General features: G+C 33.1%; 1 protein-coding gene across 11 annotated transcripts in view; it reads left to right on the top strand.

Moving 5' to 3' along the window:
• ZNF280D (zinc finger protein 280D) overlaps positions 1-27,763 on the top strand; it is a 105,024-nt gene that overhangs the window by 7,439 nt on the left and 69,822 nt on the right. For 2 of the 11 annotated variants that reach the window (XM_074327699.2, XM_088797232.1), the window contains exons 2-6: positions 13,960-14,005; positions 14,118-14,186; positions 18,577-18,723; positions 21,201-21,266; positions 21,367-21,506. In XM_074327699.2, the coding sequence (XP_074183800.2) occupies positions 14,159-14,186; positions 18,577-18,723; positions 21,201-21,266; positions 21,367-21,506 (381 nt within the window). In that variant the 5' untranslated portion in view covers positions 13,960-14,005; positions 14,118-14,158. Of the gene's footprint in view, positions 1-13,959; positions 14,006-14,117; positions 14,187-14,895; positions 14,931-18,548; positions 18,724-21,200; positions 21,267-21,366; positions 21,507-26,752; positions 26,780-27,763 lie in introns of those variants that run through there. The other 9 variants (XM_088797230.1, XM_088797229.1, XM_074327698.2 and 6 more) reach the window with 9 other exon arrangements.

Raw genomic sequence — 27,763 nt, 5'->3', positions numbered from 1 at the left:
ACAGAGTTCCACCCCTCCCCAACACACATATTGAACCTGTCTTCCTTTCCCACCATGATAGGTTTGCAGCCTTGTGCACTACATGGCTAATGAATGCAGGTAGTATTTACAAAGTTATTCCTTGAAGTTTCCATTCCAAAATATTTTTGTTGTTACCATTTGTTTCTTCCCTTCCTTTCAAACTTTACCTTCAGAGATCCTACATAGTACAAAAAAATGATTAACTGGAACCCTGTAAGATCAGGTTATAATATTTAGGCTTCTTGGTGCACTGGATTAAACCAAAAATATTTTTTATTTCAATTATTTTCATTGCAAACATCTGTTCTGCTTTTCTGGTTTAGTGTACCATGATAAACAATATGTGATTTTTGGAATGATGTATGTTTTGCTTTGTGTTTTTAACCATGATGCCTTACATATAATTCCTGCTTAAGAAATGCTTTTTCTTAGTGTTGTGCTCATCACTTGAATATTCCTTAACAGTAAAATTATTACTTTACTCTTTGGGTTGGTATACCCAACACTTTTGAGTCACCCCTATATCCAGTATAGTAATTTATCCCTCTTTTTTAAACAAAGGCTTTAACTTAGTTTATTTAGTGTAGCAGTTCTGTAAGTGTGGCCCGAGAACTTGAGACGCTTTCAAGGATTCTGCAAGGTTCTCCCTTTACCACCTCTCTACCTGTCTTGTGAGGTTGAATTTTCCTCACTTCAGCAGAACAATATAGTGCAACAAGTTGAGTGCAGAAGCAGATCAGAGAATCTAGATGTCTTTATTAAGACAGATATTGAGATTTGTAAAAATGTAAAACAGAGCTCCTCATTATTTTGGAATAATGACTTTTCATAAAAATATTTATGTTAATATGCAATGCGTTTATTATAATCACTTTAAAGTGAATTAATATATATTTCTTAACTTTCTCAGAGTAGTTTGTGGACTCAAGGGCAAAGATTCCATCCTTTGAAGTTAATCAACCACACTTTTTTTTTTTTTTTTTGGCCAGGTTTAAGAATTCTTCAACATGACAACTGCATGAATGCCTTTCAGTTGAGGGCTATTCACCAATACAAAGATCATTAGTCTATGAAATACTTTGATCCTTGTTTCTAGGCTCTACCCCTGTATATTCCTTATTTTTGTTACCTTTGGCAAGTTTGAGAAGCAAAACCTTGAGAGGGTTGAGAAGCTTTGAGAGAGTTCTGGGGGTTTTAGGCATATCCTAATCCCTGTCTCCTGCTTTGTTTACTCCATTCACTCATTCACTCAGTTTGCTTTTCCTATTCAAGGTGTTAAGATTATCTGACTTTCAACCACACAGGATTGCTGACTGCTGATAGAAAAGGCCCTCATAAACAGAATGCAACAGGGAAATAGCTTTATTAAGTTCTATGGGAAAAAAGTAATAGATCTCCCAAGCGTATTGAATAGAAAAATGTAAATAGAAAATTGGCATTACTTTTTGACACATTGTTAATAGTTGTGTTCATTTGAGAAGTTGTAACACAAGTGATGTCTTTCTAATCTTTTACTGTGGTATTTTAGAGATTACAAAATGTATTCACAGTTATTGTATTTCATCTTCAAAACAAATATTTATTTGAGATGGGTGATACTATCATTATCCATCCTTTATAGATTAGAAAATTGAGTCTTAGAAAAAATTCACTGTATTTTTGTAATACTGGGTGCCAGATGCTGTATATTTGTTTTGTAAGATGTGATTCTTTGGTCTTCCCTCACTTCAACCTCAGCCTTTCTATGTTGGAATTATGCATTTTTCTCTCCTTGTGTTAGATAGCACAGGACTAGACTTGCAGCCTGGCAGCACCATCCACTGGTAGAAGCACGAGCTCCTCGAGCATTTTACCAACAACTCTGTACCTCACTGCATTTTGGAAACTTCTAGCACTAAGATAGACAACCCAGCTCTGCATGGATTGGTGTGGAGTTACTGAAGAGTTTAGAATTAATAAGATGCAATGAAAGCATTATTTTAGGAAATTGTTAATTTGGTGGTTCTGTGTTTAATGGACAGAAGCAGATCTGGATGCTGAAACACCAAGTATAAAGTGAATCTTATAAAGGAAATCTGTTACTATAGGTGTGAGGTAAGAGCCTTAACAAGTACGTAGTGAATGGAAAGGCAAGGATACTTGTGGGAAATAGTTTGAAGGAAGACTGTAAGAGTGGGGAATTGATTAGATATGATGAGTAAAAGAGGGAGACTGAAAAAAAACTCCAAGGACTAAAGATGAGAAGAATGACAGTTTCATTTGTAGAAAAAGAGATGTTCAAAGATAGAATTAATTTTCATAAACAGAGGCAAGATTAACATAAAGTTCACCATTTTAAAAGTGTACAATTCAGTGGCATTTAGTACATTCACAGTGTTGGGCGACCATCAACATTTATCTAATCCCAGAATATTTTCAGCTTCTCAAAAGGAAACACGACTCATTAAGCAGTCTCTCCTCATTCGCCCCTCCCCCTAACCCCTGGCAACCACTGATCTGCTTTCTGTCTGGATTTGTCTATTGCGGACATTTCATATAAATGGAATCATACAATATGTGGCTGACTTCTTTCACTTAGCATAATGTTTTCATGTTGTAGCATGTATCAGTATTTCATTTTTTTAAAAATTGCTGGATAATATTCCATTGTATGGATATACCACATTTTGTTTCTCCATTCAGCAGTTGATGAACATTTGGCTTGTTTCTACCTTATTAATAATACTGTAGAACTAATTTTTGAGGAGAAGTTATGTTCACTTCTGGAAATATGAATTTGAGATGGGGTTAAGTATACATATACCAGTTTTCAGCAGTTAAGAGATTGGGGCATAGTTGAGAAGTCAGTGTTGGAGTTTAATACAGGTGTGATCAAACAATGTGGTGAATGTTTGAATAAAAAAAATTTATTACAGCAAAAGATACATTGCCACTATAATCCCCCTTAAAATATTCCCCTTCCCTTCGAACACACTTATCCCATTGTTCTTGCCATTTTCTGAAGCAATTCTGGAAGTCCTCTTTCATGAAGTCCCATTTAATTGTGCTGTCATGGCTGCCTCGATGACCTGAATCATTTTGACTTTGGGGAAGAGCCAGAAGTCACACGGTGCCAGATCTGGTGAATAAGGTGAATGAGGACACACCATAATGTTTTTATTTGACAGAAATTGCTGTATACCAGAAGCGATGTGTGACATGGAGTGTTGTCATGATGGAGGATGATTTATGGCACACTTTAAAACACACCTTTTCTCAACCGTAGCTCACACCTGACTGACTGCTCCAAACGAGTTGAAACTTGCCGTACACTGTTACTAAGGTTCAACGCGCTGCTTCCAGTATTGAAGATCCCTGCCTTTCCATTGTATTTTAGTCGGCAGCAGCCTTCACTGTATTTCTTGATCATAACAGAAAGGCTGTCACACATCACTTGGTATGGCAATTTCTGTCAAACAAAAACGTTATGGTGTGTCCTCATCTTTCTTATTCACCAGATCTGGCACCGTGCAACTTATAGCTCTTTCCCAAAGTCAAAATGACCATGAAAGGAAAACATTTTGAATTGATTCAGGACGTTGAGGCAGCCACGACAGTGCAACTGAACACACTCATGAAAGAGGACTTCCAGAACTGCTTCAGAAAGTGGCAAGAACAATGAGATAAGTGTGTTCGAAGTGAGGAGGAGTATTTTGAGAGGGATTAATGGCAATGTGTCTTTTACTATAATACATTTTTTAAAATTTAAACATTCACTGTATTCTTTGATCACTCCTCGTATATGATGATTTTATAGGCTGAAACAGAACTGATAGCTAAGACTATGAAATTTATTAGATCTGTCTTTTAGGGAACAATTTGTGTAGAGCTAAGGTCTAAACTTTATGGAAAACCTGATTTTACATTTTTAAGTAGGAAGAGGAAAGGTGAAATCTGTAGAAATTTAAAAATGAAGCGGTGGGTAGAAAACCAGTCTATTGGCGTACAAGAAATTACTGAGGAGGATATTTCAAGAAATTGGGTTAAAATAGATATAAGATAAGGAAAATGAAAATGAAGAAAGGGTAATTTGATTTGGCTATTGGGAGGGTTATTGGGACCTTCAGCACAATACCGTAGGAAATGTAGTTGCTGTCCTGTTGCTCTCTGCTCAGTTTTGACTGATAGCGGTAACTAGAGCAAATGGTTTGCAGCCTGGACCAAAATCAACGGGGTTTTACTTGGATGATGTGGAGGTGGTGCCAAGAGAGATTCCCCAGGCCCTGTTGTGAAGAAGGGTTCTTTTTACATAGATGCTTTTTAATGACTCTGTGCTGATTTAGATTGATTTGTGGATTTAAGTCTGCTGAAGCACAGACTTTCTTTTTAATGGAGATTATTCTGCTACACTTTATTCCATAAGTGTACAAGAAAACTACAGTGACAACTGACAAACTATTACATCTTTCATAATACAGACATTATAATTAGTAACAAATATACAGCATGTATTATTTATTGTTCTGTTCTCCTTACTCTGTGTCATTTTGAAGTATGATTGATGCAGAAGAGTTTAAACAATTATTTGGGTTCTCATGCATTAAACAAACCCACCAGTAGTTTATAGAAAGAAAGGCAGCACAAGAAGTATCTCTATGCACAGGCTTTCTACTTATGAATGTTACCTTTGAAATTTTTCTGTTAACAAAAATGTTAAAATTCTAAAAAATTAGATTATGATGATTTGATATTTGAGATGTTGGCCATGAATCAGTGAAGTAGTAGATCTTGATATCATTGGGAGTTCTGAGTTAAACCATTAAACAGATTTATTAAAATGCAGTTTCATTGTTTATTTAAAATTATCACCTAATACTTCATCAGGCATTTACTTGCTTTGAATAAACTGAAGAATTTCTTCCTCAGTGTTGAGCTTCAACCTAACTGCTTCGTTCATTACATTGTACTTTAAGTTTCTAGGAAATATTTTGGTATAGTATGTTGATCAAAATATTTTATTGATAATTTCAAAGTAAAGTTTCATAACTCAGCATTCTCAATTAGGATAATTTTTTTTTTTTTTTTTTACTGAAGTAATAAATCCCCCTTCTTTCAGTCTAGGCAAAAATTTGCATACGTATGCTAGATGGGTATGTTTACAATATTAGGCTTGGAAGTATATCCTTGGGGGTCTTGAAAGTGATCATTTTCAATTACATAATGCTTGAATTATTTTGTATTTTTCTTTAGTGATCTATCACATCTTGAGTTCTTAACTACTGATATTTTAACTGCTAATTGTTTTGTTCCTAATATTGAGATGAAATTTGCCTCCCTGTAATTTTGGTCTTATTACTGGTGGAGGCAAATAGTGTGTGGTTAAAATCTCTGGTACTTGAAGTGTCTAGGTTTGAATCCTTGCTCTACCAGTTAGTTCTGTTACTTTGGGCAAGGTACTTATCCTGTATCATTAAATTTCCACAACCATAAAGTGGGCATAATAATAGTGTCAACCTCATAGTGTCTTTTGAGGATTAGATGAAATAATATATACATTTAATTAATGTTATCTAATGGTAACAATAATTGTCATTATAAATAATAACTTTTATAACAGGGTAGTATATAATGACACAAGTAGTTGTGTTGAAGCACAACACTAGGAATTCTCTAGTTTATTCAAGTGAAATATTACTAGTATCATTTTTATCACTTGATCCACAAAGAACATGTCACCCTTTTTCCGTCTTTCTCATGACAATATCTGTAAACAGCTTTTACTTCTACCATCTTTGCCCACAGCCTCATCTTTCCTAGGCTAAATGTCTTTAGTCCTTTGACCTAGACATAGCTCTAATTCTCATTCTTTGTAGTGGACATGTGTTGTTTTTGCTACCTAACATCTATTCACCTTTACATTGGGAACATGGTTTGATTTTTTCTTTGGGGATCTATTCCCCTCCTCTAGTCTTTGTCTTGTGTTTTTTATTGTGTGTGTGTGGGGAGGTTTGGTCTCTACCTGTGGTACCAGAGATAGCCTGTGATCTAGGACTAAACCTATCACAATCTCTTAGCAGTAGTGGTTGGTTTAGGGAAGGTCATATGACTTTAGTCAAGCCAATCAACTTCAGTCAGAGCTGGTTCTCTTATTATCGCCCCTAACTTGAAACTTGGAAGGTGTAAAGTTGGAGCTGCTACAGTCATTCACTATGGGAGAACTTTCTGAGGATAGAAATCAACATAGAAGAAGTGAAGCCCCGGAATGGAGAGGGAAAAACCAGGTTTACATATTATTTAAATTGTGCCTATAGCTAGTTCTGTAAATGAGCCAAGAAATTCTTTCGCATAAGCCAGTTAGAGTTGAGTTTTCTGTTATAGTTGAAACATTCAGTCAATACACAGAATCACAAGTAGGGATTGATTAGAATAGAATAGAACAAAACCACCATCTTTTGATTTTAGATTCAAATTCTGTTATTTTGAAACTATCACAGATCTGATCATACCAGTTCCTGCTAAAAATCCCCTCAGTGGCTTTCCATTATTAGGAATAGGGCAAAATTCCTAAATGTAGTCTCCAAAGTGCTACGTTGTTTGACTCCTATCTTACCTCCTGCCATATACCCCCGTGCTTCTCTTTTCCAACTACACTGATTTCTTTTCAGTTTCTCACGTTTGCTGTGCCATAGATCTTTTGCATGTGCTGTTTCTTCTGTATGGAATGCTTCTTCCATACTTCTGGAATGCTTCGAGGAAAATTTTCTCATTTTCCTTGTCAACGTTAACTCATTATTCAAATAATGACTTAATCATTACTTTCTTAAGGAAACCAATTTTGATTATGTTAACTAGACCTAATTTCCTTACTCTGAGTTTTTACATTCCATGACCATAGCCTTCATAGCACTTACCATTATCAATTTGCATCTTTGCATGGGTATTTGTCCCTGTCTCTGCCCTGTAAATTTCATGAGTACAAGACCTGTGTCTTAATTTTTGATCATCGTATTTCTGCCTCGCACAATGTGTGGCATATAGTATTAGGCTGGTGCAAAAGTCATTGCGGTTTAAAAGGTTAAAAATAATTGCAAAAACCACAATTACTTTTGCACCAACCTCATACATGTTTAATAAGTACACATTTTAAATGAATAACTTTTTGACTCAAATGATCTCTGGTAACCAGAACTGATAAGTAGTAAATCTTCAATTTACGTTTTTGTAAATTTTGTTTTTTAAGCACATACAAAATTGTAGATTTTACCGTTCATTCTAGCTTGTTGAGATCTTCTGAAAGCCTTGTTTGTTGTTTAACATGCATCATGCTATCTATGTATCTGTAAATTTAATTTGCACACAGTATGGTCTTTGTCTAAATCATTGCTATGAATATTGCGCTTTGTTAAGACATATAAGGCATTCAGATGCCCTTTTTATTCCTGAACCATCTCCCTAATTCTATCTTTAATCACTATTATTATCCATTGCATCACACACCAAATTTGATGACCAGAATTGGGGGTAGGGCAGGGGAAGGAATAAGGATTCATACTTTTTACTGCATACACTTTCGTATGTTTGAATCATTTTCGTTAAACATTTTTACTGGAAAAAAACAAAACAAACCACTGACAAAAACATCTTTCCTTTAAGGATTGATGTGTGTTTCTTCAGTGTGGGACACTTCCAAATCCCCCAGCTAGATATGATTATTTTTTTCATTCCCCTAACCTGGAGATCCTTAGCGTTTTTGGTTCATAGACCTTTACAAGAATTTGATGCTCCCAAAGAATGTACAAAATTGTGCACATTTCTTATTTCTGTGGTTCCCCAACACCTTATCAAAACACCTCTGCTGTAGCACTTTTATTTTTTAATATTACAGTTACCATGCCCTGTTTTGTATGATAATTATGTATTTATCATAATCCCCCTACTAGATAGTTTTTTGAGGTAGGGACTATGCAGTGTTGAGGATTGTGCCTTATGTTAGTTAGAAAATGATTGTGTATTCTTTTTAAAGTCTTAATTGTTTATATTATGAAGCATTTTTATTGTCTTTAAGAAATCTGATTGAGCTCACTTGGAGAATTGTTTTGTCTTGTAGTAGAGGAAAAAAACCCCTTTTCCTTTATCCTCTTAGGTTAAGTGCTTGGGACCTGCAAAGTAAACTAACAAAAGGTTAATAGGAGAAAAGGTACACCAATTTTATTTGATGTTAATATTTTAATTCTGATGTTCATGGAGGTCATCATAGGAAAAAAAATGAAGACACAAAGAAGTTTAGACGCAGGGGCTTATGTGTACTACTTTAACAAATGACAATACATTTGTGGAGAAGTAGCAGGACAAAGGAAAAGGGGTTTGGGCTCCTAGTGGTAAATTGAGGAAGGTAAATATATAAGGGAAACTAATGGAAGATAAGGGTTATTTTAGTAAGGTTTGTTTGTGCAGCTACGTCTCGGTGCCGACTTTCTGTCTCCAGTGATAATGGCAGTTTTTCCTTGTGGTATAGGAGAGGGGAAAGGGAAAACCTTTATAACAGGAAATTTTTGTCCTGCCTTTAGACAGATAGGGGGAGGGCAGAGAGAGCTCTCTGTGTTTTCTGTTTAATTGCCTTCAGCTCAAAAACAATTCTTATGCCAAATGGACATATTTAGGGTGGCATGTTCTAATCCCCCTTCAGGTTTTAAGGAATTCATCTGGATTTCTCCTAATTTAGAGAATTAAAGTAGTAATTCCTTGATTATCTACCTTCAGAGAATAAGTTAGGAGATTGACAGGAGAATCTGGCCTAATTCCTCTTTGAGCCTTATTCTTGGAAATAGTTAGGGCAACCTCTGTTAGGACCTGTATTTTTCCTATCCTAGCTCTGATCTCATTTGTAGGCCACTTTTTTCAAGACTGAGTCCCAACCCTTTTCTTTTCTGTTTGCCTGTTAAGATTCCTTAATGTATGAATTTTTTTTTTTAAATGACATTTGAAGTTTTTGGTTTATTTCAAAAATAAAACTATGTATATCTATATTCCTTTTTTAGGTCTCTTTCTACTTTTCTTGGAGTGACCGTTTTCAGAAGGCAGATTCTACTTGAAAAAACTAGCTTCTTTCAGAAATTGAGTGAGATTTGATGAGCTATCTTCTAAAGTTTCTGTGATCCTTTAGTATTTTGTCTAGTATTTTAGCTACCAATGATCTGATGTTTCTAATTACATTTTGTGTGGTTGTAATGTGCCCTTTTTAAGAATATGTCATGGTTTTTAACAGTAACAACTAAATTTATTCTAAAAAATATAGATACTTAGCTTTCTAACAATAGAGCATTTTTAAAAATAAAAATTTTAGTAAGTTAATTTATTTATAAAATTTCATATTTAAAGACCTGAATTTTATCAAATTTTAGTTGTGGGTGTCTCTCACAACTATATATGTGTTTATTGTTTACGATTTCAAGTTTCTATTTATGCACTTTATCTTATAATGCCAAAGTAGATATCATCGTTCTTTGCTTTTTGAGTCCTGTTACAATTAGTTTCCATAATGGACTATATAGGTGATAGATATTAAGGTGATATAAAACAGGAGTTTTTAAAATGACTCTTCTTTCTCAAAAGATTGTGTTTTTAAGATAATGAACGTTAAATGAAAATTAATTTTCTAGTATCTTCTTGAGATAGTTAGAAATTCTTGAGACCACAGACCCAGGGTTGGAAATATTAGATTGCTATCCATAGTTGAGAACTCACTTTGACTCCTTAAAGCTCTATTCATTGTTAGAATTCTAGAATTCTAAAATTATAGACCTCCATTTCAAAATACCACTAGTGACAAGGACTAAAGAATTATTTATAAAATGAAGCAGAACATAAACCAAACCTTCAATAGTAATGGAATGATATGAATGCCTAATTTCTTGGGAAATTTGTGAGAGAAAAAAAAGTAACAGGTCAGACTTTTCTGAACAATATTTCAGTGACCCTGTGTCATCCAAATCATTTCACTGAAAAAACTTTTCTAAGTATATAAGCAAAATTATTAAAGGTTTAATGTTTCTTGCCGCTAGCATGTTAATCTTAGACTAAATGTATGAGTTAGTTGAACTTTATTTTCATATGCTGTACTTATATTGAATATCAAGTTTCACTAATGAAATGATTGTATTAATTTCTTGTTTTTGTATTTTCCCTTTTATGTTAAGTTAATCATATCTCATTTTCGTGTTGCCAACTTCTTGGTTAGGAGGAGTGCAACCCCCGATTAAAACATTTTTATGTTGAAGAACAAAAACAAAGGTTAATTTCATAATGTGGTTTCTTGGATTATTTCATTGATTAACTCGAACTTTTGGGGTATGGGGCGATAGAGAACTTAATCGTTCACGATATTCTTCACATTCACTTTTGTATGCTACTTACCTACTCATTTTAAAAAAGGACTTTTTTATAGAAATTAAAATACAGGAATGAAAGTTTTTTTTTTTTTTTTTTTTTTTTAATGAAAATGGTATAGGACATTTTATCCAAATGTTAATTTCTGTATATTGGTAGTTTTGAATTCGATACATGTTTTATTCTGTAAGATGAGTAGTACATGAGTGTAATTTAACTTGATAAATTACATGATGGTTTAAAAATTTTTATGTTATGTGTGTTTTATCTCGTTTATAAATGCTTTTTTAAAAAGATGAAAATATTGCAGGATAGATTTGACAGCCACATTCCAGGACACATGCAAAGCTAAAATTTCATCATGAGAAATATGACTATAATGAAGATCTTAATATAACAAAATGATTTCTAAATGCTCAGCTGATAGCTTGTAAATTCCATTATAATAACAAAATTGTGATCTATTCTTAAGTTCTTTAAAATGGGATTTAGCCCAGAGTTAAAAACGGTTATGATTTATTGAGTGATTTCTGTGTGCCAGTTACTGAGCTATATGCTTTAAGTTTTTATCTCATTTAATCTTCATTATAAATCTATTATATAAGATACATATAATAAAGCAAGGCACACAGATTAACTAACTTGCCCAAGGTCATACAGCTAATAAGTGGTTGAGTCAGAACTTGAATCTGACATTTATTGTTCACCACATTTTACTGTTTATGGTTAATAAATGTTTAAAATATACAGTATAAAGTATAAAGTATAGAGCTGAATTAAACCTTAGTGTGATCTTTCAGTTGAACTAAGTTTAGCCCAAAATTGTAAGGTGACTTGACGGAAAGTTGTGGCAGTGCTGGAGCTATGACTTGACTCTTCTGGCTACTAGCCTAATGCTCTTTTTTTAATGCACAGACTCTATAGTTATGGTGTATGGAATTGCTTAATTTTTTCCCTTGTAAGAAAATAAATAGGACAACATCTAGTTCCTAGCACACCTGTGCTATAGTGTGTGCTGTATACTACTGTGTTTCCCCGAAAATAAGACCTAGCCGGACCATCAGTTCTAATGCATATTTTGGAGCAAAAATTAATGTAAGACCTGGTCTTATGTTATATTATACCAGGTCTTATAGTAAAATAAGACCAGGTATGTTATGTTATATTATATTATATTATTTATATTATATTTATTACATTATATCAGGTCTTATATTATAGTAAAATAAGACCGGGTCTTATGTTAATTTTTGCTCCAAAAGACGCATTAGAGCTGATGGTCCGGCTAAGTCTTATTTTCGGGGAAACGCGGTAGATCAAATGCATTAACTTCATCATTTAACACAGTGGCGTTGCATCGGATGATACCTGTCAATGGATAAAAGTAAAATTTTCGAACAATTAAAAATTCAGACCCACATTTCCATTGATTTTTTAAAAATTTTTATAGAAGAAATTGAAGATGTAGTTTAATGTTAGATATATAAAAGCTTAAACAAAAAATAATAAAATGGGAATTGTAATTATTTATGTTAGCAGTCTCCAAAAGTGAGTGAAAGTCTTTGATTAGTCAGTTACTTAGAATTAATTTTTTTTCCATAGAAACAGATACATTAAACATGGCATGAAATTTTTACCTGAGTTGGTAGCTGAAGTAAAGTGTTCTCTTTTTCTGGTTATTTTGGAGCCAACGCTGAGCTGCAAAAGCTGGAGATCTTTTGGAGCTTTGAGATCCCCACTTTGCTAGATCCCCACTTCAAATGGCAGCTGGTATAATCCTTTATAGAATTCCATGCTTTGTCACCAAAATTCTGAAGTGGTGACTTTTGAAGGGTTTTTATGGTGATAGTTTTGGCATGTTGCAGTGGCTGAGATGCCAAATGAATCCATGAAAGTGTGTGCTTATTAACCAGAATAAAATATGGCAGTGATTCTTTATACCAGTGTTGTCTAGTAGAAATATTCTGTACTTGCATTGTCCAATACTATAGCCACAAGCCACATATAGCTTTGAACATTTGAAATGTGGCTAGTGAAACTGAATTTTAAATTTTATTTAATAATTTAAACTTAGTTACATGTGGCTAGTGGCTACTGTATTACATAGTGCAGCTTTAGGCAGAAATTAATGGTTCTAATTGCGTCTGAGGATTTCCAACTTTTTAGTGTGTTTGCAAGTGTATCAATCAATTTGGTCCCTAAGTAGCTACTATGGTCCTAAGGCTTTTGAAGTAGATCATCTAAGTTTTCTCTGTAGTCATAGGCAGCGGATAACTTGTTCATATAGACAGGTCACTTACTAATGGAATATTTGTAAATTGGATATTTTTGAATTTTGCTAGAAGAGATATTTAGATCATTTAACAAAAATATATAATGAATCTCATAGGCTGTGTAATTGTGGCTCTTAAAAAATATTCTGTATTTTTGGTACCAGTAGGTCCTTAATGCTGAGCAAGAATTGTCATGTGTTTATCTACTTGACATATACATAACACTGAATTTGGTTTAGGAACAAGCTACAATTATTCAAATAGAGTTATGAGATTTAAATAGCCAGACCTCAGAACTTGGTAAATTTAGTTAAACACAAGATTCAGTAGAGACTCTTGATAATAGTTCAAATATTTATAGCAATTATTCCTGAAGTTAAAATAATAATATTTTCCCTTTGTGAACTGGTTCAGTTCAGACCAAATACCTTGGAAATTAAAAAGGAAAATTTGGTTTTGTCAGCCCGAGGATAAAGAGGAATGTGAAGGTTGAATTAGCTGTATATCTCAATATTTTAGATTTCATCCATCTAAGTTTTGAATTTTTTGCTTTGTAACTAAAAAAATTTTTTAAAAATTTGTACTTTTTAAAAAATTTGTGCTGTTGTGTATGTATGGGAATCCAAAAAACAAATTCTTGTTTTAAATAAAGCAATTAAAATGTGTTTTTTAATAATGTTTATTCTAACAGCATTTGTTTTTTCAAGCCCAAAGAATTATAGACATACTAGACTGTACATTTCTAATGGCAAAGATTATGACTTACTTATCTTTGTTTTTTCCTAGAACTTAGCATATTACCTTGCATACAGAAGGCAATGAGTAGTTATTTTTGAATGAATTAATCTATGATGAAATATATCCAACTAATTTTCTTTGCCTTTTAAGTTCATTGATAACAGAAAAATCTAAATGAAAATTTATTTAAAATTATGTTTTCTTATTGAAATAATTTCATTTATATCTGAAATATGAAGAATAGGTATCAGTAAAAGATTAAATCACTTAGTATTTGAAAATTCACTTAAACAATACATTATGAGGTAATTACTCATTTTTGCAAAAGGATGCTTTTAAACAATTATTTATAATTTAATAATTCAGACTTATTCAAGTAGTAAGTGCTTAATAGAATCACCATTTTATTAAATTTGAATGAACCAATTATGTAGCGTGAATTATATATATATGTCAAACTTATCAAACTTAAAAATTGAGCTTTTTATAGGAAAAAAGGTGAAATATTTTTACATTTAATTTAATGAAATTCACTCTAATACTAGGTATCTTTATTTCATAGGAAGGAAAACTGAGATATAACTTGCTGCATTGTCTGGAATCACATGGTGAGTTTGAAGATCAAAATTAGATCCAAGAATTTCTGAATCCCAAGTTTCATGTTCTGACATTTGGCATTACATAAAGTGACTCATAAAATTTACTGATATCATATGTCAGTACTTAGGTGACAATTTACAGAAAGTCAACTCTGCAACTTGATGGGCGACAACCCTATTCAGCCAAAAAGTAAGTGTTGCTGCCACGACTGATATTAGTATATGTGGCTTACGTAGTGATAACTTTGCTTCAGGACAAAGGGTAAGAGGTAGGCACATTTCCTTAAAGATAAAAACACTTAGAATTGTTAAAGTAATACATGCTCACATAAAAATAGTGGAAATTAAAAAGTGAGTACAGTAGAAATGAAGTACTTTCTCCCTACATCCAGTGAGAAATACTGTTATCGGTTTGGTGTACATAGTCACATGTTTCTTCTATGCATAGACAAAAAAATAATTCTAAAAAAAGAAAAAAAATCAAAGCTATTATAGGTCTTTAAAAAAATATTTTCCAACAATATATCCTGGATATACAGTAGGCCCCCCCCATCTGAGGTTTCATTTTCTGTGGTTTCAGACTACAGTCAACCGCTGACTGAAAATATTAAATAGAAAATTCCAGAAATAATTCACAAGTTTTAAATTGTGTGCCTTTTTGAGTAGCGCGAAGAAATCTTGTTTCCAGCTCCATCCTGCCCTGTACGAGAATAATCCCTTTGTCTAGCTGCATATCCATGCTGCATCACACTACCTATCTGTTGGTCACTTAATGGCCATCTCAGTTATCAGATCAACTGTTGAGGTATCACAGTGTTTGTGTTCAAGTAACCCTTCTAGTAGCCTAACACTGTGTCACAATGCCTACGTCATTCACCTCACTTCATCTCATTATGTAGGCATTGTATCATCTCACATCATCATCAGAAGAAGGGTGAGTACAGTACAATATGATATTTTTAGAGAGATACAGACCATTCACATAACTTTTATTATAGTATATCATTATAATTGTTCTATTTTATTATGAGTTATTGTTGTTAATCTCTTACTGTGCCTAATTTATAAGTTAAACTTTATCATAGGTAAATATGTATAGGAAAAAGCATAGTATATATAGGGTTTGGTACTGGCCTCAATTTCAGGCATCCACTGGAGGTCTTGGAATGTATGCCCCACGGATAAGGAGGGAGTACTATATTGACAGTGGCAGTGCCCTGTTAAAAAGGATGAGGGAGACCTTTCTTTGTCTTCTGTATTAGTTTGCTAGGGCTGCCATAAAAAAGTACCGAAGCCTGGATAGCTTAAACAGCAGAAATTTATTTTCTCACAGTTTTGGAGGCTAGAAGAACAGGGTGTTGGTAGGGTTAGTTCCTGTTGAGGGCCATGATAGAAGGACCTGTACCAGGCCTCTCTTTTTATAGGTGGCCATCTCCTTCCTATGTGTTCAGATGGTCTTACTTCCATGCATATATCTGTGTCCTGATTTCCTCCTCTTTTAAAGACACCAGTCATATTGGATTAGCGCTCACTCTAGTGGCCTCATTTTAACTTAATTACTTCTTTAAAGATCCTGTCTCTAAATATAGTCATCTTGTGAGTTACTGTGTTGAGGACTTCGACACATTAATTTTGAAGAAACACAGTTCAGCCCTTGTCATATGTCTATTAGAAATAAATGATACTTTTATTGTGAGTTTCTCTAATTCTTTTAAAAATTAGACATTGCCTGACTTTGCCTAGTTTCCTAGTCCATAGATTATTATATACTACTGTGTGTTCACAGCCTGTGTAAAGTATACAGGGAAATATTCTCTTAAGATGCTCAGTTTGGCCTTGGACATAATATTTTTAATCATTTGACTTGAAGAACTATATATAATTAATAAAACAGTATAGTTTAGAGAAGAAAGGGATCAGTTCATTAGGTTCATGAGATTTGGGAAAATGATGCCTTTTTTTTGTTAGGTGGACAAGTAAACATTTAAATAATGTTAAGTCAAGAAATAATTTGTGACATAGTTTTATAGAAGGGAAAATCTTAAAAAGTTTATAAAAGATTGGCACCTAATTTGATAAGGTATTTCCTTTGTATGCCATCCCCAAAGCATTGTTTCAGTTAGTATCTTTTAAGACCATGGTAGAACATTGCCTTAATTTTGAGTCAAAAATAGAAGTGGCATTACTTTAATATAATAAAAGTTACCTTTATAAGTGACTACATTTAAATGATAAATTAGAAATATTATTGTCTAAGCTGGAACTCTTGAGGGTTTTTTTTATTTCATTGTCTTCTATCGTTTCATTCTATATCTCGTTAAGCACCACTTGTATTCATCTCCGTTGCTATTACTTTAGGCCCTCAGTATTATTTCTTTTTCTTCTCTTCCTCCTCTTCTTTGTTCTTCTCCATCTCAGCTTAAAGCAATATATGCACATAGTTTAAAAAGTCGCACAATCTGAAAAGGCTTGAAATGGCTTACCCATAGTTCTTGAAGAGTGCTTGTATACATACGTATGTGTGCTGTCTGTTGTTGCATGTTTTAACCACTTTCTAGTAATGTTCTGTCATGACAATTTTTTGCTTTCTTACAACCACCCCTTCCTTCCTTCCACATATCTCCTGATACAATATCTCAATTTTTGGTTAAATCCATATTTGATGTTTTCATTATGATGACCATAAGAAATGGTATTCCCTGGTCAGCATAGTAATATAGTATTAATATGCTATTTACATAGAATAGCAGTGAAGGGGATGCATATCTTTACTTTTTTTTTCTTTTTTTTAAATTTATCCAATAGTTAATACTTTTCATGATTTTTCATTTCCTAAGTTTTCTTAAAAGCTGTAGTGAATTCTTCTCATACCCTTCAGTAACGTCTCAGTTCGATTTTCTATACATTAACATTTGGCAGGTGGTAAGTGATCTGAAAGTTTACATTTTCTTTGATCTCCCAGAACACTCCTCCTGAGTACAGTTCTCCTGATCTAGCGTGGACTGGTTGTTAGCTAGGCCTGTTGACTTCTATTGTCCTGGGACCTTGTGTTGAATGCCAGGTTGCCTACATCTGTGTCTTCCTCTTTCTTGATTAAGACTCATATTTTGCTGGATTCTATAGTAGCTTCCTGATAAGGATGCATTCATTGGCTGTCTTGTGTGATGTTGCTAGTCTTTACTATCACACTTGATGAAAAGTTTAGGTATAGAATTTTTAGATTGAAAAATAATTTTAGTAAGAAAGTATTATTCTGTCTTCTAGCTGCTGTTCTTACTGTTCTTGATCTTTTGTATATGACCTGTTTCTGCTATCCCACCCCAATGATCTGAGGATATTCTCTTTAACTCTTTTGTTCTGAAATTTCATAATGTTATGTCTTGATAGAATTTTTTCCTTGATCATTGTTCTGGGTACTACTGGGGCCTTCCAACACAGAGATTTATGTCTTCTGATCTAGTGAGTTTTCTGACATTATTTCTTTGATTACTTACCCCTTCTTTTTCTCTGTTCTGTTTCTATTAATGCTATTAGGTGAGTGTTATACCTTTGAAATTGATTTTCTAACAATTTCTAACAATTTATTGTGTCTTCTCTGTTGTGTGTGTGTGTGTGTGTGTGTGTGTGTGTGTGCACGCGCGCGCGCCTGTGCGCGCATCTTTTTTTTCTCTCAGTTCCACCTCTGGACATTTCAACATTTTGAAAACTGAGTTGAAAAATTCAGGCTATAATATTTTTAATCCTAAATTTTGTTTGCTGAGTATTTTTATAACATTCTTTCTTGTCATGTCTCTAAAGATGCTAATTATATTTTTCTTGTTCTCTGCATCACCTTTTTCCTTGTGATTCTTTTGTCTGTTTTATTGATTTTGGTCTGAAAGACAGGAGGTTTTCATAAAATTTCTGGTACTTATTGGTTGTCCATCCATATTTAAGAGCAAAGCACTAAAATGCTTCCTGGAGGCTCTGTATTTGGTCAGAACACCTAGAATGGTGATATTCACTGTTTATTCTTTGGTCTGTATCTTTAGGCAAAAAAATGTCTAATTTGCCCTGAATGGAATAAGCCTTATTTTGTTTCCTTAGTTTAGTCTATCACCTTATCCCTGCTTTGCTCTGTGCCTGGCATTCCTGAATTTGGTTCAGATTTTCTAGTGTATCTCCCACTTATTGCCTCTTATTCTTAGTTTATCTCTCTTTTGTTAATATTCTGTTTTTCAGATAATGTTAGGTGCAATCCGTTTTGTAGGTATAATCATATTCCAGGCATATGACTGAAATTCACTTTGACTGTTCCCAAATTTTCTGTCCAGTGTAAATAACTGCTATTAACCATTACCTAGCACGCGTGTGCTCGCTCTCTCTCTCTCTCTATTCTCTCTGTAGTTATCTATCATCGCTATCTTAGAGACTGAGCTCTGAGTTTCTTCTCATTGTTGCTACCATGTACTAATTACAAATATCAATTCAGTAATTGCTATTAGGATTATTAAAGTAGATCTTAAATATCATACTACATATTACAAAAACGTATTTATTTTTGTTTTGACAGTAAGGTTTGCTTTCCTTTTGAAAATTAGATAATTCAAAAATGGCAGAACTCTTTATGGAATGTGAAGAAGAAGAATTGGAACCGTGGCAGAAGAAAGTAAAAGAGGTTGAGGATGATGATGATGATGAACCGATCTTTGTTGGGGAGATATCAAGTTCAAAACCAGCAATTTCAAGTAAGCATTTGCTTTTAGTGAAGCTAAGTTTTATAAGATATTGTTTCTAATGGGAACAATTATGCACTGTCTTATAGATACTTATGGCCTTGTTTCTCTGTAAAGAGTTGAGGATGAAAGATTGGGTGGGAGATAAGTTAAGAATTTCATAACCAGGGTGGGGATGTGATTGGGGACCTGAGGGAGGAGGTAAGAGGTTAAAATGACAGATCTGAATAAAAAGAAATGGACTAAGATTAACTTTTGACATTGAAGGTCTTTTGATATTGGAAATCATAATTTTTAGTAGAGCCAACCTATTTGTCTGTTCATTTGTCTCTTTTTTTTATTTTTAAACTTAAACTCAGAAGTAGAGAAACAAAGGGGTTTAGAATATTTTGCTTAAAATGTTAGAATATGCTAAATAAGTTTATATTAGTCTCAGATAGGGGTTCTCACATCCAGGCAACTGCTTTATTGCAGTGTCATGCATACATAGCTACAAAATGTATAGCAGTGAATGATTGCACAATCTCTGGCCTGTATGCCAACAGGGACCTCTGACCACACCCGTTTTTCAGCAACTTGAATTTATATTCATGAATGAGAAGGACACTACTGTCTACAGCCACTGTGCTTGGATGACACAGAGTTAGTTAAAACTTAAATCTTTATGGCTTTCTAGGAGAACACCTCGATACGTGGTAGATTTCAGTTAGAGTAACTGGATTTGACATTGTTACGATGTTAAAGCAAAGACCAATGACACCCATTAAAATGCTCAAAAATATATAGAAGTGCAGAGAAATACTATATAAGTTTTAGGTTTTCTTACCAAGGAAGTGTTTAAGAGTGTGATTAAGAGACTAATTTTAAATTTTCTGAAAGCCTGGTTCTTTCTTCTATCACCCCTAAACTTGTAATGGCACTTTGAATCAGTTTTATCAGAGGGAGAATAACTTAAACCAATTGAATTCTCAATACTAGTTCCTGCGACAGATTGATAATCTCTCATGGAGATTCTGAGTGTCACTTTGATTATAAATTGAATGATGCTTGCTGATGATAGTGAAACATAATTTTATATTCCCTTAGTTATTGCTTCTAGTCATTGTGATTATTTTATACTGGAATATTACCATATTGCAAAATTATTATTGAAATTCTCTTATTGAAAGCATGACAGTCAAGATTCAAATTGAATTTATACCAATTATAGATGACTTAACAGTGTTCAACTAGAACAATGTATATTAGTTTTAAAATACTTCTGTCAAAAAGGAGATTGACCCCAATATAATTTCTTTTCTAAACTGTTAAGATGCAGATTTTAAATGATTTTATGGTTGGTTATGTGTAAGCCATAAAATATTTTAACATATGGAATATGTGTTGAGTGTTTATTAGAACTACCAGAAAGGAAGGTAAACTCCTGTGTTTTATACAATACAACTACCAGAAAGTACTTCAGCAATAGTTTTTTGATGGTTTGGGTAGATACTTAATCTTTAGTTTCTGAATAAAAATGGTGTTTAGTTATGTATGGGTACAGATTTTTCTTGTATAAGACATCTGTAGTGCTTAGGTGTAGAGCACTGCATCTCCGTTATCAGAAAGCAATATTACTTTTGTATGGCCCTTTACAAAATTATTTTATGGGATCTAGTTCTATTCTACGATGAGGGAAGAAAAGAAAAAAATGAATGTTTAGCTTTTAGTTTTTTTCTAATCAACAATTTTAGGCAAATCCCGACTCTTCCAAATTTTAATTTGGTTATTGAGTTATCTGGAAGTTATGAGTTCACATGCATGCAAGAATTAAGAAATTTAAACTGATCCTGAAAGTCATATTAGGCTCAGATTGACTTCTGGTATAGTGGTAGATTTGAAACCCCTTATATTATAAGATACTCTGGTAAACTGTAAGTTCATTTTAGTCTGCAGTCTCTGATAGTTTCCCTTTCAGAACTCAAGAGTAATGGTGCAGCTACAGTAATCTAGTGAGATCACTCATAAGGACACTTCAAAGCTTTTAGGGATGTGAGTGGGATATGGAGTTTGGACAAGGGTTTAATTTTTAGTAATAGGAACTTGAGTGTATATACAGCTGTATCATTACTCAAATAAAGATATATACTTCAATTATATGAATATGGTTGTATATGAATGTAGTTTTGGAAAGTTTTTACTAATTATTTGGAGTGGTTCTTTGCCATGTAGAAGGTTTGACTTATATGTAGTCGGATTTATCAATCTTTTACTTCTGGCCTTTGGATTTTGAGTTATAGTTATATTGTTCTAATTCTATGAAACAATTAAGGCTGATAATCTTGTATCTTTATTAGATAAAGACATATATGTTTAAAATTAACTGTAATCTTCAATCAGTAATAACATATACTCGTTCCAGGAATCTAATTGTTTTCAATTCATGATCACTGTTATCTTAATATATATTTCATTTAACCAGTGAATTTTAAATTAAATATTTTTTGTAGACATTTTGAATAGAGTGAACCCCAGCTCATATTCGAGGGGAATAAAGAATGGCGCACTCAGTCGAGGTACAGTGTTATTTTACTGTTTTGATTCTAAAGTGAATTATTTTGATGCCATTGATTATATAGAAATATATTCAATATATTGTGTAATTTTGCAATACAGGTATTACTGCTGCATTCAGACCTACAAGTCAACACTACAAGAACCCAACATCAATTGCAGTGGCTGCCTCACCAGTAAATTTTCACCCTGAATCTAGATCTTCAGATAGTTCTGTTATTGTTCAGCCTTTGTCTAAACCTGTAAGTGTTTCTGAAACTGCACAGCTCAGGGATACGTTGGATATTATTTATCAATATCAGCAATCCTAGACTATCAAGGGTAGTCATCAAATAGAAGCATAATCATCATCAGAAAATGTCACCATCTTTATGATAGCTCAACCAGTACCCAAAGTAATAACTGCAGGAACTAACTACCCAGCATGTTCTAAATCAGGTAACAGGTACACTATTAAAAACTGTTCTGTCAAAACATGAATAAAAGTATAGTCAGTAGTGAATATTGCATAATGGCAAACTATTTAAGGTTGTAAACGGGCCAAGTGTTCTTACTTTTTAATTGGGAAAATTGTTGAGAGGCTATTGTAGCTTTTTATTCTGAAGACATACCTTCATAGTTTAGTTTGTATAAAAAATTCCTAATAAAAACAATAGTTAATGGTAATAGTTAATATTTATTGAACTGTTAAGAATGCATAAGGCTTTCTACTAAATGCTGTATATAAATTAATTCTTAAAACATCCTTATAAAGTAGGCAGTATTATTATCCCTGTCTTACAGTTGAGTAAACTGAAGCTCACAGTGGTGAAATAATTCACTCAGGGTCATACAGCTGGCAAATTATAGATTTGGGATTTCAGTCCAGTCATAACCATAGTTCATATGTATTTGCATACATACATACATACATATATGTTGTATATAAATGTATACTTTAAAAAAATGGAGCATTGCCTTACTGTGACAGTTTTCAAAGTGTAGTTTTCAGTTCCCCTGGTGTTCCCCTGAGACTCTTTCATGGGTTTGGAAGTCAACACTATTGTCATAATAATACAAAGAAACTGCCTTTTTCACCATGTTGACATTTGCACCACTGTGATGCAAAAGCAATGGTGGGTAAACTGCTGGTGCCTTCGTATGAATCAAGACAGTGGTACCAAGCTGTACTAGTAGTTTTTGTATCAGTCACTACTAGCACTCAAACTAAAAAATAGCCATACTCAGTTTCCTTGATGAAGTATTAAAATGTGATTAATTTGTTTAGCTCTCTGCTCTTGAATATGAATCTTTCAAAAACAGTTTTTGTCTGAAGTATAATGATTATCTTGAGGAAAAGCATGTGTGATTGAATTGTGAGCTAAACTACCCACATTTTGAAAATAGAAGATTATTTTTTACTTGGGAAAAAAATGACTGACAAACCATGGTGTATTATTTATTTCTGTGTATTGATGTTGCCACAAACTTGTAGTTTAAAACCACACACATTTCTTACCTCACAGTTTTGTGGGTCAGGAGTCGGTCATGGCTTAGCTGGATCCTCTCCTTCAAGATCTCACACGGCTACATTCAAGATGTGGGCTCTGAGGTTGCAGTCTCATCTGAAGCTCAACTGGGGAAGTATCTCCTTCCAAGTTCTCATGGTTATTGGGAGCATTCGATTCCCTAAGGGTTTCCAGATTGAGAGTCTCAGTATTTTGCTGGCTTCTGGCTGGCTCCTTGCCAAGTGGGCCTTCCTAATATGGCTAAAAAGCTTTTTCAAAGAAGTGTATCCGTAGTTATCCCAAATTGCTATTAAAATACTCCTTTTTTCAACTATATATCTTTATGAAGCCAGATTTTCTTTATATTTTTCAATCAACATGTTCAACAGATGGACGGCAGAAGCAGATATGATACTACAGCAGTTTTTGATTAAACTAGACATTAAAGAGATTTTCAGAAATGTAAAACAATACCACTCTTCACTAATTTTTTGTGTTTGCAAGGTAGTCATTTTTCATAAAAATGTTATTTATGTTAATCTGTAATGGCTTTATTATTTTAAATAAAGTTAATAAATATTTTTTAAAATTTTCTGGTTAATTTCTAATTTGGTAAATATTAATAGATATAACCCACCTAAATAAATCTTTTTTTGGTCTTCAGTAATTTTTAAATGTGTAAAGGGGGTCTTGACACCAAGGAGTTAGGGTACTAAAACAAAAAGTTACCCAAAATGTAATGATTCTTTGCTGCTAGTTGGAATTGAACTAACTTAGTGGTGTTTTTATTCTTATTATAAGCTATTTGACATTGGCCTTAGAGAAGTAGTAAATTTTCCTTAAACTGTTCTTTTGACAATAAGGGAAACAACTACTAAAGCACCTATAAATTTTCTTGCAAATAATCAAGTTTAATACCATAATTGAATCCAAATATTTTTAGTATAAATAATCCATTTTTCCTATATTTCATATGTAACTATAATGTAATCTACTTATCTGTTAGCACTAAAAATTGTTATTTTGAGGTGGTATCTTTCATAGAAGGTATTACATTTAATTTTAATTTACATAAAAGTGAAAAGGAAAGCTACAGCCTTTTAAATCTATGGCTAAATATACTCAACTCCCACTTATATTTTGAAGATGTAATATATCAAAAAAAAAATAAGGATATCTTTGGGCAAAACCTTCTCCCCCATATTGTTTTCTGTGGTTTTAGCATTCTGAAATATGATTAATACTGATATGAGCCTGGACTAGTAGTTTAAAAAGCTTAAGATTGAAGCAAGAGACTTGAATGCAGATTCTGCCTTGTCCTTAACGTTGTGAAAACCTGAGCTTCGTTTTCTTCATTTCTAAAATGAGAGATTTTATCCAGACCACTGACTCTCAATCATGGATTCTAAGGTTCCACAGGCCATTATCATTATGTTTCAGAAGATGGAAAGCTACCCAAAATACAAGATTTTTTGCTTGTCAGCTGGGCTCAAATTAAGTCAGTGGTTTTCTAATGCTTATCATAAGCTATTTGGCATTTGATAGAAAACCAGGAAAAGAAACTTTATTATTTAATTCAGTTTGATAGACAAAATCTTTCCAACATTGGTCTCAGGAAGAAAAAGTGAGGGGTGGTATCTTTGGTGGAGCTTTCTAAATTAGAATATTTCTGTGGGCATAATTTTTAAGTCAAAGCACCTCAGTTGGTGGTTCCCAATCTTGAGTTTTAAAATGAGAGATTTTGCCAAAAGGTCTGGGTGGGTCTTGAAATGATACATTTAAAAAAAACTCTCCAAGTGATTCTAATGTGCAAAAGTTAAGAATGACAGGTGTATTCTAGAATGAATTGAGAATCCGATTTAAGGGAATTTACTCTGCATTTCGGAAGCCATTGCTTTTAATTGTATGTCATGTCGTGTGTGTGTGTGTGTGTGTGTGTTTCATGGACTATCGCTATATTTCAGCATCTTTTCAGATCTCTTTCAGGTGGCAGGGATATGTTATTACTTATAAAGTCAGTGTGATATAAGGGCATGGGCTTTGTAATCAAACATACCTGGGTTCTTAATACAGCTCCGTCAATCAGAAGTGGGCTGTATTGGAAACCATACATAACCACACCTAATCTTAGTTAACCTATCTATAAATGAGGTGTAATATTTGGTCTTTGTTAGTACTGTTGTGACAGCTACTTGATCTAATACATACAAGTACCTTGAAGTGCAAGTACATTTGAAACATACATGTATTGTGAAGTGTAAGTACATTTAACGTGCAAGTACATTTAAGTTTGAAAGCTGAATAACTTGAAGCTCAGATGTGACTTGCCCAAGGTTACATAGTTAAATAAACGTGCAGGTCTTCTGAATCTCAGTTTAGCGTCTATTCTACCCTTACTGTATTGTATTTTATATCTTTCTGAACTGTTTTATAAGACCTTAAAATTCCTTGGTATAGAATTATTTTGACGGTTATTGTTAAATAATAACATGTACCTGGTCTCTGAAATTGTGGTGCTTAATTAACCAGTTATTTCCTAGGAGAGTGTTTATCAGTATTAATGTTATGTTTCTATTAAAGTACTATTTTGGAAAATGCAAGTGAATATCATTTTCCATTTTTTGAAGTGCAAATATTTGGAGAAAATAATTATCTTGAAGTAAGATTGTGTTACATTTGGTTACAATTAAGTCATATGGCAGTACTGATTTTTTTAATACTACACATTAAGTCTCAAATGCACGTGTCTTCCTGTTAGGCTTCAAATACTAGGAGTGGTTTGGGTTACTTCAAAACCTGTTTCCATAACTTCTTTTTTTTTCTTCCTTTAAACAACAACAATCATTTATTTAGTCAAAAATCTGCAATTTGTACTTGTTATGGTGAGGAGCGCTCATGTCTTTCTCTTAATTAGTTGATTTTTTTTATTGAGGTATAGTTGGCATACAATATTATGAGAGTGTCAGGTGTACAGCATAATGATTTGATATTTGTATATATTGCAAAATGATTACCACAATAAGTTTAATTAATGTCTGTCACCATATATACAGAATTTTTTCTTTTGATGACAAATTTTAAGATTTCTCTTAGCAATTTTCATATATATACAATACAGTATTATTAACTATAATCACCATGCTGTATATTACATCCCCATGACTTACTTATTTTATAACTGGAAGTTTGTACCTTTGATTCCCTTCACCCATTTGCTTTCATAATTGCTTAACAAACCCATGGAGATAGAAAAATGAGTAGCAAACCAAAATTCTTAAAAGTTAATTATCCCTCAATTTATAAGCACAAAACAAACAAAACCTTTATGTTTCTGTCTTAAAATAGTACGTATTTTGTGGGGGAAAGATTAGAAAGAGACAAAGGAATACATAATAGATTTTGATTTTTTTTTTCCTCCTAGAGATGGTATAGAGTATAACTAATCAGGACCGTACTCTATACACAGATACATATTCCTCTTTTTTCACTGAACATTCTACTGGGAATGTCATTGGATTCTTCTCAAAAATATTATATTAGTGGTTGCATGATAGTCTATTTAATTTATTTGACAATTCTGCCGTCGTTCGACATACAGATTTTAATTTTTTTGCTATTAAAAATAATTCTCAAATATTTTCATTTTCTTACCCTGGTACTATAAATTTTTAAAGTGGAATAGCTGGACCAAAGGATCTGAACTTATAAAGCCTTTGATAGGTACTGCCATAATTTTCATTCAGGAAAGTTGTACCATAATATGACCTTTACTTTTTCAATAGTGAATGTTATCATTATTTTTTAATTTTAAAATGTTAACTTTATTTCAAACTAAGTTTAGACTTACAGGAAAAATAATACAAAGAGTTCCATATACCCCCTAACTCAGTTTCCCCTAATGCTAACATCTAACTTAATCACAGTCAGGTAGTTAACATTAACTAAACTGCAGACATTCGAATTTTACGAGTTTTTCTGTTAATGTGATTTTTCATTCCCAGGATCCTATTCAGGATCACACCTTGCAGGTAATTATTTATTCTTAGTCTCATAATCGTCTACAGTTACTCTTTATTTGTCTTTTATGACCTTGATATTTTTAAGAGGAATGGCCAGTTATTTTGTTTTAGATATTATCTTTAAAACAATGCCAATTTACTAGTTAAAAATTGCCATTGTCTTTATTTGCATTTCTTTAGTAAGTTGGAGAAAAGTTTTTTGTATGTATTAGTCATTTGTATTTTGCTTTTGAAGTGTCTCAATTTAGTCTTAGTCCTTTGCCCATTTTTCTCCTAAAGGGACTTTTTCTCCTTTTGATTGTTAAGGATTGTTAGTCTTAAAACTTTTGCTTGTTACATATTATGATATATAGAATGATCCAGAAGTCACTCTGAGAGCTTACTCTCTGCAACAATGGTCTTTTATAAATAGCATTAAAATATATATATTGTGTGTATCAGTACATTTAATAGTATTGGAGTATATATCCCTAAATTATATTTAAATTATAACTAACATAAATTTATACTACCTTATACTTGATCACATTATGGTCCATCTCATACTTTTCACTCTTCTCTTCTTGGGACCTTCTGATGGAAGGGCCGAAACTTCTGTTGAACCCTTATTCCTCCATCTGGCCTAGATAATTTCTATAAACAGCTTCCATTCAAAACCCTGTCTGCCTGGTTTTCTAATTTGTTCACCCTGCTAACCAGGAAGCTTTCATATTTGCCCTGTGACATGGGAGATTGCCTGGCCCAGCATGGCTTTCTGTGGGATGATGGAAAAAGAGAGGACTCATTCTTTCTCTTCCTGACCCTTGGCTTATATATTTTTTCAGTAAAGAGGACTCTAAAACTCAAACCATGTGATTGATACATTCATCCTTAACCCTGATGTATAATACGGCAAATTGGTTACCAGTTTGTTTGCCTTGATACTTTGTGGGGTTTTATAGGGGTATAGAAACTTTTAAATTTGTAGGTATGTCAATATGTTTTCCTATTTTT

This window comes from Rhinolophus sinicus, chromosome 3 (assembly GCF_057876585.1).
Source record: "Rhinolophus sinicus isolate RSI-liver-muscle chromosome 3, RSI-T2T, whole genome shotgun sequence".
NCBI classification, from domain to species: domain Eukaryota; kingdom Metazoa; phylum Chordata; class Mammalia; order Chiroptera; family Rhinolophidae; genus Rhinolophus; species Rhinolophus sinicus.
The sequence above is the reverse complement of the archived record's forward strand: the minus strand, read 5'-3'. Positions and strand labels throughout refer to the sequence as shown.